Source organism: Galeopterus variegatus, unplaced genomic scaffold (genome assembly GCF_000696425.1).
Source record: "Galeopterus variegatus unplaced genomic scaffold, G_variegatus-3.0.2 Scaffold5466, whole genome shotgun sequence".
In the NCBI taxonomy this organism is placed as follows: Eukaryota; Metazoa; Chordata; class Mammalia; order Dermoptera; family Cynocephalidae; genus Galeopterus; species Galeopterus variegatus.
This window is the reverse complement of record NW_007731577.1, coordinates 129,384-144,193: the sequence shown is the minus strand read 5'-3', so window position 1 is coordinate 144,193 and position 14,810 is coordinate 129,384. Positions and strand designations below refer to the sequence as shown.

The 14,810-nt window shown below is 51.1% G+C and overlaps 1 protein-coding gene across 1 annotated transcript in view; it reads left to right on the top strand.

The window, feature by feature from the left end:
- Positions 1–1,855: 1,855 nt before the first annotated feature.
- The window catches only part of LOC103604899 (unconventional myosin-XVIIIb-like), a gene marked incomplete at its 3' end in the record, with an annotated part of 141,367 nt that continues 128,412 nt past the window's right edge, over positions 1,856–14,810 (top strand). Inside the window, exons 1-7 of the mRNA XM_008589473.1 lie at positions 1,856–1,903; positions 3,777–3,935; positions 9,519–9,932; positions 10,085–10,960; positions 11,815–11,881; positions 12,659–12,771; positions 14,105–14,281. Of these exons, the coding sequence (XP_008587695.1) occupies positions 1,856–1,903; positions 3,777–3,935; positions 9,519–9,932; positions 10,085–10,960; positions 11,815–11,881; positions 12,659–12,771; positions 14,105–14,281 (1,854 nt within the window). The remainder of the gene's footprint in view (positions 1,904–3,776; positions 3,936–9,518; positions 9,933–10,084; positions 10,961–11,814; positions 11,882–12,658; positions 12,772–14,104; positions 14,282–14,810) is intronic.

Below are 14,810 nucleotides of genomic sequence, written 5' to 3'. Positions count from 1 at the left end.
CCTCCTGCCACCCCCATGCATGTGATCTGATCAGTTGGTAGTGGAAGAGTGGCGTGGGTGTGAAGCTTCTTTCTGGCTGCCTCCTGGCTGTCCCTGCCCCTTCCAGTCTGATCTGGGGGTAGTGTTGAGGTTAGTGTTGAAAGTAGCAGAGGTTGGCACCTGCCGAATGTGCCTTAAGACTCACTCTTACTTACGAAGTGGGTTTCAGTCCTGCAGCAGGAGGGAAGAAAGAAAGTGGTGTAAGTGGGGGCCCAGCTGTGCATGCCCCCTGTTGCTCTGTTCCTGGGCAACATGGGCATCAACCAGCCTTATCCCATGGTCTCTGCCTCGTCTGCTGGACTTTCCTATGTCCTTTTGTTCCCCCTCTATCAGCTGGCCTGCAGGGAGCACGTCTTTGCCAGACACACACACAGGAGCTTGATAAGCAGTTTACTTTAAGCCTGCATGCCTCTTGCATATAAAGCGCTGGTGATTTATCCCCCCTTCTCATGAGCAATCTCACAGTCATGCAGGTGGGACACATTCAGTTGGCCACAGCTGGTCCCATGCCTCAGTGTCCAAAGTCACTGTGGCCAACAAAGGGGTAGCAGCTGCAACCTAAGTCCAGCCAGCTCTGGCCTGGCCACACTTGTGGGGTAAAACGCTAGTGTCCAGCCTGCCTGATTTGGGACTCAGTGCTAGGGAGCCCCTGGCTGCCCATGTCCTGGCTTAAGGCCATCAAGAAGCCACAACACTGTGTCAGTGGGCTAGAGCCACAGGTTTGGATCTTCGTAGAAATCATGGCTGCAAACCCTTCCCTACCTTGCCATGTTCCTGGTGCATAGTAAGTGATTACTGTGACTAATGAAGTGATTAATCTATTATATTAACTACAAGCTGAGATGGGGCAGGAGAGTGTGGACATTCCCTTCTGGAAACTGGAAAATCTCCTTTCAGAGTAGGTACATCTAGAGATGGGTTTGTCTCATGCCAAAGAAGGGAACCAGTGGCCTTGACGTCCAAACTCATATCAGAAGGAGACTCGATCTAGGCAGAAATTGTACTGACTGGTGTAACCTCTGCTGCTCATACATTCCATTTTTACACACTNAGTTAGGATAGTGGTTGCTCTTGAGGGGACCAGAAGGGTGTATGAGAGAGGATCTAGGGGGCTGGTCATGTTCTGTTTACTTTCTGAATTTAGATGTAATTTACGTATAGTAAAATGTCCAATCTTAATTGTACGGCCGGAGGAAGTTTTACATATGATTCACTTGTATAATAGTCACTCAGATCAAGATATAGGACGCTTCCAGCATCCCAGAAAGTTCCCTTGTGCTCCTCCGCAGACAAAAGATAAAGCTCCTCTGACCTCCACTACCACAGATTAGCTATGCCTGTTCTGGGACTTCTTACAAATAAAATCATAATTTTCAAATCTTGATTAGGTTGCTATTCACATAGGTGTGTTCTTTTTGTAAGAGCTGCTGAGCTATGCACGTATGATTACATATTTTCCTGACCGTATGTTACACCTCAATAAAAGTTTAAAGTGTGAGGTCAAGAGGAAGAGTATGTCAGGGCACATCCACTTGGTGGCTTCCTTGCTGACGATATTCCTTGCAGTAGTAGATGACAGTTATTGTACCTGGCTGCGCCTGCTCCCCGACGTGGTCTTGGTTCATGGTGTTGGTGGGGGTGGGAGTAGGGCTGGGCCCATGAGCTGATCTGTCTCTCTCTTTTCTCCCTGTGTCTCTGTGTGCCTGTCCTGTGTCCCTCCACCTCATGTGCTGTGTGTGTCTGCAGAACCTCGTTCCGTGCTGTCTGGCAGGGAGCTCCATCTCATCAACATCTCACGGCCTGGCACTGCCTCAGCATGGCCATCTCATCACGCCTCGCCCTGTGGGAGCAGAAGGAAAGTCATGCTCAGGGCTGGGGCTACAGCCACAGGGGCCGACTCGACCCTTGGAAGAAAAGTCACAGCCTGGNCAGGGCTGGGGCTACAGCCACAGGGGCCGACTCGACCCTTGGAAGAAAAGTCACAGCCTGGTGCCTCAGCCTCTCCCTTCCCACCTTGGGCAGGGTGTCTGACATCCAGCCCTACTTGTGGCATGTCCAACCCCACCTTCCATCTTCTCCCAGCCAGCTTGGGTAGCTATGGCCTTTCCAACCCAACTGAGCATTAATGACCATACCCTTGACTCCTCCCATGGCTGCCTGGTCTTTCCCTGTTCATCGGTTGGTGGCACGAAAATGCGGGTAGACCAGCTGTCCCATCTCCATCCTCATGGCAGCTCTGATGTGTACTGGGGTTTGCATGGAAGGAGGAAAGCCTGGGGGTGGGGGGAGGCAGAGACAGAGCTGTTGGCTGCCAGGTTTACACCACAGGTATGCTTTCCGTGGTTCCTGCCTTCTGTCACCAGGGAGAACTGGAAGCGGGCCCTTCTCCGCAGTTATTCCTTCCTTTCCTTTTCTATTTCCCATGGGCTACCTCTTTTTCTGATACACCTTCTCTCCTCCAGCCTCCTCCCACCCTCATGCATGTGATCTGATCAGTTGGTAGTGGAAGAGTGGAGTGGGTGAGAAGCTTCTTTCTGGCTGCCTCCTGGCTGTCCCTGCCCCTTCCAGTCTGATCTGGGGGTAGTGTTGAGGTTAGTGTTGAAAGTAGCAGAGGTTGGCACCTGCCGAATGTGCCTTAAGACTCACTCTTACTTACGAAGTGGGTTTCAGTCCTGCAGCAGGAGGGAAGAAAGAAAGTGGTGTAAGTGGGAGCCCAGCTGTGCATGCCCCGTGCTGCTCTATTCCTGAGCAATATGGGCATCAACCAGCCTTATCCCATGGCCTCTGCCTCATCTCCTGGACTTTCCTATGTCCTTTTGTTCCCCCTCTATCAGCTGGCCTGCAGGGAGCAAGTCTTTGCCAGACACACACACAGGACCTTGATAAGCAGTTTACTTTAAGCCTGCGTGCCTCTTGCATATAAAGTGCTGGTGATTTTTCCCCCCCTCTCATGAGTAATCTCACAGTGATGCAGGTTAAAGACACAGTTCAGTTGGCCACAGCTGGTCCCATGCCTCAGTGTCCAAAGTCACTGTGGCCAACAAAGGGGTAGCAGCTGCAACCTAAGTCCAGCCAGCTCTGGCCTGGCCACACTTCTTGGGTAAAATGCTAGTGTCCAGCCTGCCTGACTTGGGACTCAGTGCTAGGGAGCCCTTGGCTGCCCATGTCCTGGTTTAAGGTCATCAAGAAGCCACAACACTGTGTCAGTGGGCTAGAGCCACAGGTTTGGATCTTCGTAGAAATCATGGCTGCAAACCCTTCCCTACCTTGCCATGTTCCTGGTGCATAGTAATTGATTACTGTGACTAATGAAGTGATTAATCTATTATATTAACTACAAGCTGAGATGGGGCAGGAGAGTGTGGACATTCCCTGTGACCCATCCCCTTCTGGAAACTGGAAAATCTCCTTTCACAGCAGGTACATCTAGAGATGGGTTTGTCCCATGCCAAAGAAGGGAACCAGTGGCCTTGACGTCCAAACTCATATCAGAAGGAGACTCGATCCAGGCAGAAATTGTACTGACTGGTGTAACCTCTGCTGCTCATACATTCCATTTTTACACACTGTCTCAGGGCCTCCCAGAGTCCCACTGCCCTGCTTTGCCGTGGCCTCATACGTGGGCTTGGTCACGTGTGTCCTCCTTGGCCTCTCCCAGGCTCCATCGCTAACGTTTTGAAGGGTGACTTACCTCCGCCGGATCACTCACTGAGCTCTCTCTTGCTTCTGCAAAACAGATTCGGGAAGAGGACAAGAGCCCTCCACCGTCCTCGCCCCCTCCCCTTTTCTCTGTCATCCCAGGGGGCTTCATTAGGCAACTGGTCCGGGAGACTGAGAAAGAGTCCAAGGAAGCGAGACGGAGGAAACAGGCAGTGCTTGCCTCTCCAGAACAAGAGGTAAGTGGCCCACAGAAAGGGAACCAGGTGCATTTCTGTACCCACCATCCTGAATCTTCTCTGAGTCACTTGTCACCCTTCCTTCACTCTTGCCATCCCTGCTTTGAGAAACGTCCTTTCTTCAATCTGATCTATCGAACTCCTATGCATCCTTTAAAACCCAGTTCAAATAGCACATCTCCAGAAAGTTCTCTCATTGTCTGATTGTTCTTCTGATTTCCACTACACCTATGCCTGTCTTAATTGTGGTCGGCATACTCAATATTTAATCACATGATTTATCTGACTAGGGATCCCTTAAGAGCAACAACAATCTCTCGTTCAACCCTGTATCTTGAACAAATCTCGTAGTGCTTGGCTCATAGTGAGTGTTCAACAGATGTTTGTTTAATGAATGAATGAATGATATCAGTTGGTATGTGATTGGTGGGGGTCATTGTACCCCTACTTTTGCAGAAAGGGAAACCTAGACACTAGCTAAGATGTATAGTTAGTTCATTTAAATCTAAGTGGAAAAGATATTCAGTTGGTACTCACTGGTATAGCTGTTCTGGCTGTTAAAAACCCTTCCATGCCAGGTGATAAGTAGCCATGGTCCCAAGCCCCCAAGTGCCCTCCAACTGCTATGCTCACCCAGGCCCCTCCTCTGAGTCCCTTGGAATGATCACAATCCAATAATTAAAGGGTTAATGCTTGGCACAGGTGGGAACCTTGGTACCCTGCTCTAGCTGGCATCCCTTTGATTGATTGGTGTCCGCTAAAACCCTCTAACTACTCTGAATAGTAAATAGCACTAAATAGCACTGCAGGATTGAAACAATAGTTGAACACGGTGTAGACCCTGTGCTTTAAGGACTTTCAAACTTGTCCCTGGTGGTGGCCAATGCTATCTCCCTCCTTAGCCAGGGAACCTGGGCAGGGTGATGAGGCTGGACAGCAGGGAGGCAGGCTTGGAGCGCAGCCTGCCTTGGAAGCATCACTGTGTTAGGCAGAAAGTGCACCTCCTTGTGTCTCTCCAGTGGCCCCTTGGAGCAAGCTGAATGCTGCAACACTTGTTCTATGAGGTCTGGTGGCCTCGGGCCTGGGGTTGTCTTGAGCCCAGCGTCCATTCTGGCTCCTCCTTTCCTATCCCTTCAGCTTTGGTTTTTTGCGGCCACCTCCTTCTGATTTCCACTACACCCTATGCCTGTCTTAATTGTGGTCGGCATACTCAATATTTAATTGCATGACTTATCTGACTAGGGATCCCTTAAGAGCAACAACAAGCTCTCATTCAACCCTGTATCTTGAACAAATCTCGTAGTGCTTGGCTCATAGTGAGTGTTCAGCAGATGTTTGTTTAATGAATGAATGAATGATATCAGTTGGTATGTGATTGGTGGGGGTCATTGTACCCCTACTTTTGCAGAAAGGGAAACCTAGACACTAGCTAAGATATATAGTTAGTTCATTTAAATCTAAGTGGAAAAGATATTCAGTTGGTAGTCACTGGTATAGCTGTTCTGGCTGTTAAAAACCCTTCCATGCCAGGTGATAAGTAGCCATGGTCCCAAGCCCCCAAGTGCCCTCCAACTGCTATGCTCACCCAGGCCCCTCCTCTGAGTCCCTTGGAATGATCACAATCCAATAATTAAAGGGTTAATGCTTGGCACAGGTGGGAACCTTGGTACCCTGCTCTAGCTGGCATCCCTTTGATTGATTGGTGTCCACTAAAACCCTCTATTCTGAATAGTAAATAGCACTAAATAGCACTGCAGGATTGAAACAATAGTTGAACACGGTGCAGACCCTGTGCTTTAAGGACTTTCAAACTTGTCCCTGGTGGTGGCCAATGCTATCTCCCTCCTTAGCCAGGGAACCTGGGCAGGGTGATGAGGCTGGACAGCAGGGAGGCAGGCTTGGAGCGCAGCCTGCCTTGGAAGCATCACTGTGTTAGGCAGAAAGGGCACCTCCTTGTGTCTCTCCAGTGGCCCCTTGGAGCAAGCTGAATGCTGCAACAGTTGTTCTGTGAGGTCTGGTGGCCTCGGGCCTGGGGTTGTCTTCAGCCCAGCGTCCATTCTGGCTCCTCCTTTCCTATCCCTTCAGCTTTGGTTTTTTGCGGCCACCTCACGTGCCTGCACCTGCCTAATTACAACAGTGTTGCTACATCAGAGAAGTCCTCCAGCAGCTAAACAGCAGCAGCAGCAGCAGCTGAAACACCCTGGCCAAGTGTTTCTGGGGGAGGCTGACAGGGAGGACAGGCTCTGTCCCCACACTTGCCAGACCTAAGGTGTAAGTAGGAGCCTAAGTTGACCCCAGGAGGCTGTTGTTAGTCATGTTGAAATGTTACAGTGTGCTGTTTATCTCTAGACAATGCTCACATTGTTATACATGGGCTCATTTGATATCCTGTGCAGTAATGGGGTAGATAGGATTAGACCCATTTATCAGAGGTGGAGATTGAGGTCTGGACAGGTCATGTGACTTGCCCAAGCTCATGAGGCCAGATAGAGGCAGAACTAGGGTGAGAGCCTGTGTGTTCTCTGCTCTTACAAGCTGCCTGGGGAAGGGCCAGTGTGGTGAGCAAGGTGGATGGTGTGGCCTCAGAGGCCCGGGGAGGAAATGGTTCCAGGAGGCTGTTGTTGGTGCCACTGTGAACAAGTTAAGAAGCAGAGGTGAGCAGAGGATGGGGACAAATTGTCATGCTGGGCCTGGACAGATACTCAGAACCAAGATGCAGGATGGACAGACCTCAGACCACAACAGGTGGCCAGACCATGGGCCAACGTGTTCCTGGGGCTGTAGCAGGGGAGCCTCAGGATGTGTTCCTGCAAGGCAGCAAGTCCTGTCTGGTTCTCTCCAATTTAATTTTCTTGTCCTGATCAGTAAATAGCTCCACACTCTCTCTCCTTGTCCCAGCACAACTGTTGCATTTGGTCCTCGTATAATCCTTGCAAGGAGCCATTAGAATCCATGCCCGTTTTGCAGGAATGGAAAACAAGGCTCAGGGAGGTGACTAAATGTCTTAAGGCCACCCAGCCAGTGAGGGGCAGGGAGAGGCTGGAATAACACTGGGGTAGAAAGAAATCCATATTGAATGTCAGTGAGACCTGGGTTCTAGCTCTGGACCTGCCACTTTGTGTGGTCCAGACCAAATCCTTTTCCCTCTCTTGGCCTCAGTTTACTCATCTGTAAAATGGATGTGCTATGAGTTTCCTCTTGGCCTCAGTGATTTTAGGGGTGCTGTTTCCTCCATATGTTGAGAAGGGTACAGAGGGGACTGAGGGCTTTAATGACTGTAAAAATGCAAAGGAAGATAATTCCTGGGTGTGTGTGTTGTGGGGGAGCCTGGGGTTGGTTATCTTGTTTGGCTCATCCCTGTGTTACTGTCTCCTCCATGGTGGTTAGTTAAAAATAAGACACTGACTCACTTTTCAAAATGGCATAGATGGTGATGAGATTTGCCACGTGTGGTCAATCCCACTTCCAAGGCTACATCCTGCCTTGACCCAGAAGCTCAGACTGAGCCACTTGGCCCTGGGCACCAGAGCCACGGTTCTCAGCTCTGGTTGCAATGCACATTAGAATCACCCAGAAGGCCACAGCCCTCACAAGCAACATCAGACTCTTTGGGAGTGGGGCAAGCATCACTGTTTTTCAAAGCTTCCCAGGAGATTCCAGTGAGCCCTAGAGAGACAAGCAAGGCTGTGTAATATGCAGCAGTTGAGGGAACTGTCTTTAGAGTCAGAGAAGCCTAGCTTGACACTTCAGCTTTATCTTTTGGACCACCTAACATCCTTGTGTCTGTTTCCTTTCTTGTAGAATGGGGAGTGGTTCAGAACCTACCTCACTGGGTCCTTATTAGGGTTAAATAGGATACTGCATGATGGTGTTGTAGGGCTCACTGTGAGGGATCTATAAATGATAGCTCTCATTATTATTACCATCATTATTACAAAGACGTAGAGACTGTACTCTTGTGGCATCAACCCCATCAAACAGGTGTGGGGGGGAGACACAAAGAAAAGCTAGAATGGAAGGCAGAATGTGGTCCTCGCTGTGATGGGAATATGAGCATAGTGCCCTGGGACTTCATGGAGGTGTGAGATGATTTCTGATTGATGTCTTCAGGTGGAGATGTGTGGAGAGGTGATATTTGAGCTGGGTATAGAAAGATGAGTGGACTGTGGGTAAGTGGAGAGGGGGAAGGTCATACCAGGCAGCAAGCTCAGCTCGAGAAAGATATGGAAGCAGGGAAGGCTCAGGTGTGGTAGGCGATGCCCAGTGTAACCAAAGCCTGGGGATAAGTAGGGACAATAAGACCAGAATGGGGGCTGAGGGCTCTTCACTGAGGATCCTAAATGTTTGATGGTGGTGTTGAAATATTTTCCCATTGGCTGTGGGCAGCTACCAAAATCTTTTGATCAGGTTTAAACTGACTGACAAATTAAATTTAAGAGATACCAGTTCAAATCCTGTGGCAATGGTAAGAGATGATGAACTTGAGTTTGGGGAAAGAGACACAGATTTGAAGCCTTGCAGGATGGAATCAGCATGATCCTGGGAATGGTTTGAATGTAAGAAGAGGGGGAGAGTCCCAGATTTCCAGGCATGGGTGTCTGCAAAGCTACCTTAGCACTGTCCAAGATGGAAAAGCCAAGATGGGGGCAGGAGGGGAAGCTGGGGATCAGAGTAGAACTCTCTACAAGGCCTCTTTCTGCAGAGGTAGAGGTGAAGCTGAGCCCATGAGCTCTTCAGGCCACAGCCAGGCTGGTTTGAGGAGGGAGGGCTATGCAGGGCTGAAACCATAGGCAGGAAAAGGGCCTGGGAGAGGAACAGGCCGTAGAAACCCCCTTGGGTGTTATGTAGCTGCAAATGTCTAGGTCAGGCAAGAGTGGAAAACCTCAGGGGCAGAAACCAAGGCCCTCAGCTGGTGTGGGCAGTGGGGTATGGGACCAGGGCAGCAGAAGTAGTGGCAGCTCAGTTTGTTCTATACTCTGTGATTTCCAAAGTGCTTCTCTACATCTCATCCTATGAAAAATCTGGATGGTCAGGTGCTATCTGCCTGTACCGAGGGAAAACCAAAGCCCTGAGTCCTTTCCTGATTCCTTCCGGGCCCAGTAGGAAAAACCAAGTCAGAAACAACAGCAACAATTACCGCAGCAGCAGCAGCTGCTATTGCTGAAGACTTGCTGTGTGTTGGGCCCTGTTTCTGCATATTATCATGGATCCTCACACCCACCCTGCAAAGCAGGCCTTTATGATCCTCATTTTATTGATAGGGAAACAGGCTCAGAGAGGGAAAGCAATTTAGCTAAGGCCACACAGCGAGGGGTGGCAGTCAGGAGTTAAACATTGTTCTGTTGGGCTCCAAAGTTCACTCTTCTACTCCATCACTTGGCCTTGAGGTGCTGGGCCAAGGTGTAGGGTGTTGGGGTTTGACTCACTGCCAGGCACAATGCCCCTCAGATCCTGGAGGTGCTTGAGGATCTTTGGATGGATGAAAGGATGGGAGAACACCTAAGAAAATGAATGAATGCATGCATGAATGATAAAGCTGTTAGGTCAGCAAGCAGCTAAGTCTGGTTGTGGTCTTTCTCCTAGACCCCAGAAATTTCCACCAGCCAGCCCAACAGCAAGTCCAACAGTGACACCAAATCTGGAAGCCCACAGATTTCCCAGGACAACCAGTCATGCTCTCCCCAGAGCTCAAACATTCCGGGCAGGGAGCACGAAGGGGCTGATGGCACTGACCCTGTGCTGATGACCAGCATCAATGGCGAGAAGCCGCAGGAGCCAGGCCCTAGTGGGACAACAGCCAAAAAGACCCCGCACTTCAAGAGGGGTGTGAGGAGGGGTGATGTGTTGTTGATGGTGGCTAAGCTGGACCCGGACTCAGCCAAGCCGGAGCAGAGGACCCATCCCCATGACTCCCCAGCTGGCAAGACCTCACCCCAAGCCACAGACCCTGGAGGGGAAAAGAAGGGGGGAACCCCAGGGTCTCCTTGTGGTCCCAAGGTCAGCACTGAGGATTTGGCCCTGAAGGCTGAGAAGAACCAGACTGTGGGTCTTGGGGATGCAGGCCAAGGATCTGTGCTACCAACAAAAGGCGAGAAGGGTCAAGGCACAGAAAGGAAGGGGGGCAGTGCCCCCCAGAGCAAAGGTCCAAGGTCAGCACTGAGGATTTGGCCCTGAAGGCTGAGAAGAACCAGACTGTGGGTCTTGGGGATGCAGGCCAAGGATCTGTGCTACCAAGAAAAGGCGAGAAGGGTCAAGGCACAGAAAGGAAGGGGGGCAGTGCCCCCCAGAGCAAAGGTCCAAAAGGGGGAGAGCTTCAGGGCGAAGATGGGCAGGGGACCAAGCCCCAAGCCCAAGGGTCAGGTGAGGGGGGACGACTGGGGACAGAGGAGAAGGAGGGAGGGGACTCCCCAAATAAGATGGAAAAGGGGAATCTCTCCAAGGATACAGGGGGTGAAGGAAAATATTTTGGGTCTCAAATTCAGATGAGAAATTGGGGAGGTTCCCTGGGAAGAAGGAGCAAATGGGCTGGTTCCCAGAATAAGGAAGATAAAGAAGGTGAGCTCATGAGCAAGGCAGGGAAGCCAGGTGAGCCTCAGACCAAGGCGGAGAAGGTGGGCAAAATGCAGGGGAAGGTGGGAGATGCTCTGAGAAAGATGGAGAAAGCAGGAAAGCCACAGAGCGTGACTGGGAAGGCAGGTGACCTCCAGGATAAGACAGAAAAGGTGGGGCACCCTCAGAGTAGGACTGGCGAGGCAGGGGAAGCTCAGGGTCAGGCAGAGAAGGGCTGGAAATCCCCAAAGGAGGTGGCTACAAGGGCAGAGTCACCAGCAGCAGCTGGGAAGGGGGGCCAGCCGGAAAACGGAGGACAGAAAGCAGAGGTGCCCTGTGCAGGAGCGGAGCTGGGAGGACCCAGGCAGCCTGATCTGGAGAACGATGCAGAAAAGCTTCAGATCCAGAAGGAGAACCAGCAGGGGCCAGTTCCACAGGAGGTGGGCAAAGGAGGCCAGAGCAGAGACTCAGACCAGGTGGGGACCCATCTCTGGGAGTGGGGACCCTCCAGAGATGAAGGGATGGAAATAACCCGCCCCTGGGTATGGGCAAGGGGCGGATGGGGGTTAGACAGAGAATTCAGAGAGGGGTGACGAGAGTCAGGAGGCACCTAGGGGAGGGGTGGGTACCCTTTCCTTGATGGGCTCTTGGAGCTCTCCCACTGCACCTGTCCTGGGGTGGGACTCTCCACAGAGTGAGAAAAGGTCCCTCAAATGGGGGCAAAGGAGGCCAGAGCAGAGACTCAGACCAGGTGAGGGGGCTGCAGCCCTGGGAGTGGGGACCCTCCAGAGATGAAGGGATGGAAATAACCTGCCCCTGGGTATGGGCAAGGGGTGGATGGGGGTTAGACAGAGAATTCAGAGAGGGGTGATGAGAGTCAGGAGGCACCTAGGGGAGGGGTGGGTACCCTTTCCTTGATGGCCTCTTGGAGCTCTCCCACTGCACCTGTCCTGGGGTGGGACTCTCCACAGAGTGAGAAAAGGTCCCTCAAATGTGAAGCGTCCCCTCGTGGCTGATGCGGCTGAGTTTATTTACTGTGTCGCACGAGAGCTCTCAAACTTGGGGTGGCTTGAAGAGCAGATTGCTAAAAATGCAGCTTCCCAGGCACCACTTTGGAGGTTCCCATTCAAAAGGCTGGGGGTTGGGGACAGGAATCTGCATTTAAATAAGACCCTCCCTGCCCCCAGCCTCCCAGGAGATTCTGATTTAGGTGGTCCCAGACCACACTGAGAATCTCCCAAGTAAGGGGTTTGCCTCCTACACAGGGTGGGGGTGGGGGCAGGGAGTAGTGTTACTTTGCTGGTTTAATTTATGTGATTTTTGCTCTCAGGCTCCTGAGGACAGATGGTATGAGGCAGAGAAAGTCTGGCTGGTTCAGAAGGATGGATTTACTCTTGGTAATTAGGGTTGTCAGCACCATCTGGGGGTCTACATCTTCTCCCCTTGCACCCCTTACTACTGTTAGCCATATTGTCTGGTCCTGATTACACTTTGGGGGAAAGGCGGGGAGTTAGGAGCTGCTGAGACCAAGCTGGGGATATGTGACTTTTGGGGGATGAAGATAGCTGCTGGTCATTTTACCCTTGGCAGCTGGTCGACTGGGTACCGTTTTCAAAGGCGTTTGAGCTTCTGTTATTAATTAATTAACTAATTCATTAATGCTACTAGCATTGCTTGGTTTTTACAAAGTTCCTTAAGGAACTCAGAGTCAAGTGCAAGTGGGCAAACAGACTGCATCTCATGTGCCTATTTTGTTGATTAGTTGTGGCTGATGGCTGCACTCTACTGAAAAGTGATTCTGAGTCCCGGTCAGAACGTGGCTGGACAGAGTGGTTGATTAGTGATGTCTGTCATGGGCACTGTAAGGGAAAACAGGAGCCTGTATGCCCTTATCTACCATCTCTGGCTGAGGTATGAGATGGGTGAGTGCACCTGACCATCTGGGTGCCTACTCCATGCCCCAAATGGGTCAGACTCAGCCTCTGTCCTTAAAGGATTGGTGGTCACAAATCAGAACCCTCCCTGTGAATAGTTCCCACGGGGAGAAAATGTAGCCCTTTTCTGATCTATCTAGAGCCCCCTCTCCGCTCCCTGGCCTGCCTCAGAGCCTCTCTGCTCTCCTCTCCTCCTCTGCCCTCCCCTCCCCTCCTTCTCTCTCTGGGCTGTCCAACCAGCTACGGTGCTAAAGCCAGATGAGGGAACAGCCGACCTCCCGGCAGGAAGGGTGCGACTTTGCATTGATGCTGACAAAACTATCACCGAGGTGGATGAGGAAAATGTTCACCGGGTGAGTCCCCTGTCCCCCTCCCTACCTGCTCTATACCCTCCTTCCCCGCCCCTGCAAGACCTTTCCTTGTGCATGACTGCAGATACTACTTCAACTGGATGCCCTGAAGGGAGTTATAGGAAACACCCCCACTGAACTCATTGCTTTGCTGGAGGGATATTGTTAGGGGGTCATTCACTCTGTCCTGTGGTGCTCCTTTTATGAGGACACATCAAGAGACATGTTTGTCAATCTTGACATTGGGAGTTCTTCTGATTGACCTAAGAAAGTGATTGCTTTTTATTTTATGAACATTTCAAATCATGCTACAGAGCATGTTTCCTTTTTCACTCTGGCTGCCAGGTAACTCAGAGCCAAATTTGCAGCTTGCCACTAACCATAGTATAGGTTCCAGTGGCCTACATTTTGGGCATTAACTTTTATTTGAGTTTTGCTTTTTCAGTTGTTTTGCATACATTTTTGCAGTGCACCATAAATCCATTTGATGTCAAGTCAGACTACAATGATAGAGAAAAAGAAAAGGTTCTGTCCTGCCCTTTTTCCACCCCTCGCAGCTTATTAATCAAGAAGGAATTTCCTTCCTTGCTCATCTGCATTCCTCTCTGCTCCTCCTCTGTCCACCTTAGGCCCTTCTCTCCCACTGGTGTTGGAAGTTTGCAGAGGTCCGGTGCCCTTAGACAAAATGCTGACCCATAAGAGAGTTCAAGCTTGACTCAAACTCCACAGCATTAGGCCCAGAAAACTCCCTGAGGCTGGAAAGAATGCTGGGGAGCCTCTTATAACGGATGCCTCAAGGAACGACTGCAAAAATCCCTTGCTTCTAAAAGAGTTTGGGCATATTTCGAAGGGATCAATGCACGATTAGCCATCAGATATATGAGGTGGTTAGACCTTGGCCTCCATCTCTGGGGTCATAGAACATATCTAGAGCTCCCCAATGCCACCAGAAAAGGAGGAAACAGCAGTGGGCACTCACACACTCTGCAACATCACCTGTCTTCACGGTGTTTGAGACAGAAGGTGCTCTGAGTTTGCCAAGTCTGTCTTGGGAGCATGTCCCCTCACAGTGCAGTGAGTGCAGAAAGAAGGGCCAGAGTGGAGAGGTGGTAGCTCTTGGGTTGCACAGAGGCCAAGGAGAAGGAATGGCCCTATTTTACTCGTAATTTCATAATTCTCCTTCAGAGTCCTTGTGTTTTTCTGGGTCTTTCACTATGGCTCTCAAGTGACGGGATCACTGTGCGTGCGTGCACGTGTGTTGGGGGGAAAGGGGGTGGTGGTGGTGGTGTGGTCAGGGCCACATAGGCTAGACGACACTCTGTGTGATTGCTCGCAGGCCAACCCTCCCGAGCTGGACCATGCCGAGGACCTGGCCTCTCTCGTCAGTGTCAATGAATCCAGCGTCCTGAACACACTTCTGCAGCGCTACCGGGCTCAGCTGCCGCACACCTTCACGGGGCCCGATCTGATCGTCCTCCAGCCCCAGGGACTCTCGGTGCTCTCTGCAGGGAAGGTGAGGTGGGGCCACAGGGGCAGGGCAGGGTATTAAGTACAGGAGGGGCAGGGGATCCTTCTGCATTTGAGGGGACAGCAGAACCATCAGGGCCCCAGCAAACCTGTGCCTGAGCAGCATCCTGCCAAAAGTGAGGTTCTGGCGTGTCATGAACCACGTGATTCCCCACTCCCTAGAGGGGAAGGATGAGTCACTGTCAGAAAAACAACAGGAGCATTCAAGATAGCAATACTAATGAGAGAAAATATTGAATGAGTATTAACTCTGTACCAGACACTACTTCAAGCACCTTCAGGCATTAACTCAATTAATTCTTATAATCACCTGAAAATACAGGTACTATTACTAGCCCATTTTACAAATGAGAAGAGCTGACTGGACCAGGGGAAGCCAGCAGCTAAATTCTCACGTTTAAAACCCAGAGGGCCGGCCTGGTGGCGCACTGCGCTAGTGCGCTGCTTGGGAAGGGCGGTTGCGCTCCCGCCGAGGGTTCGGATCCCACATACGGACCGGTTCCCGCTCACTGGCT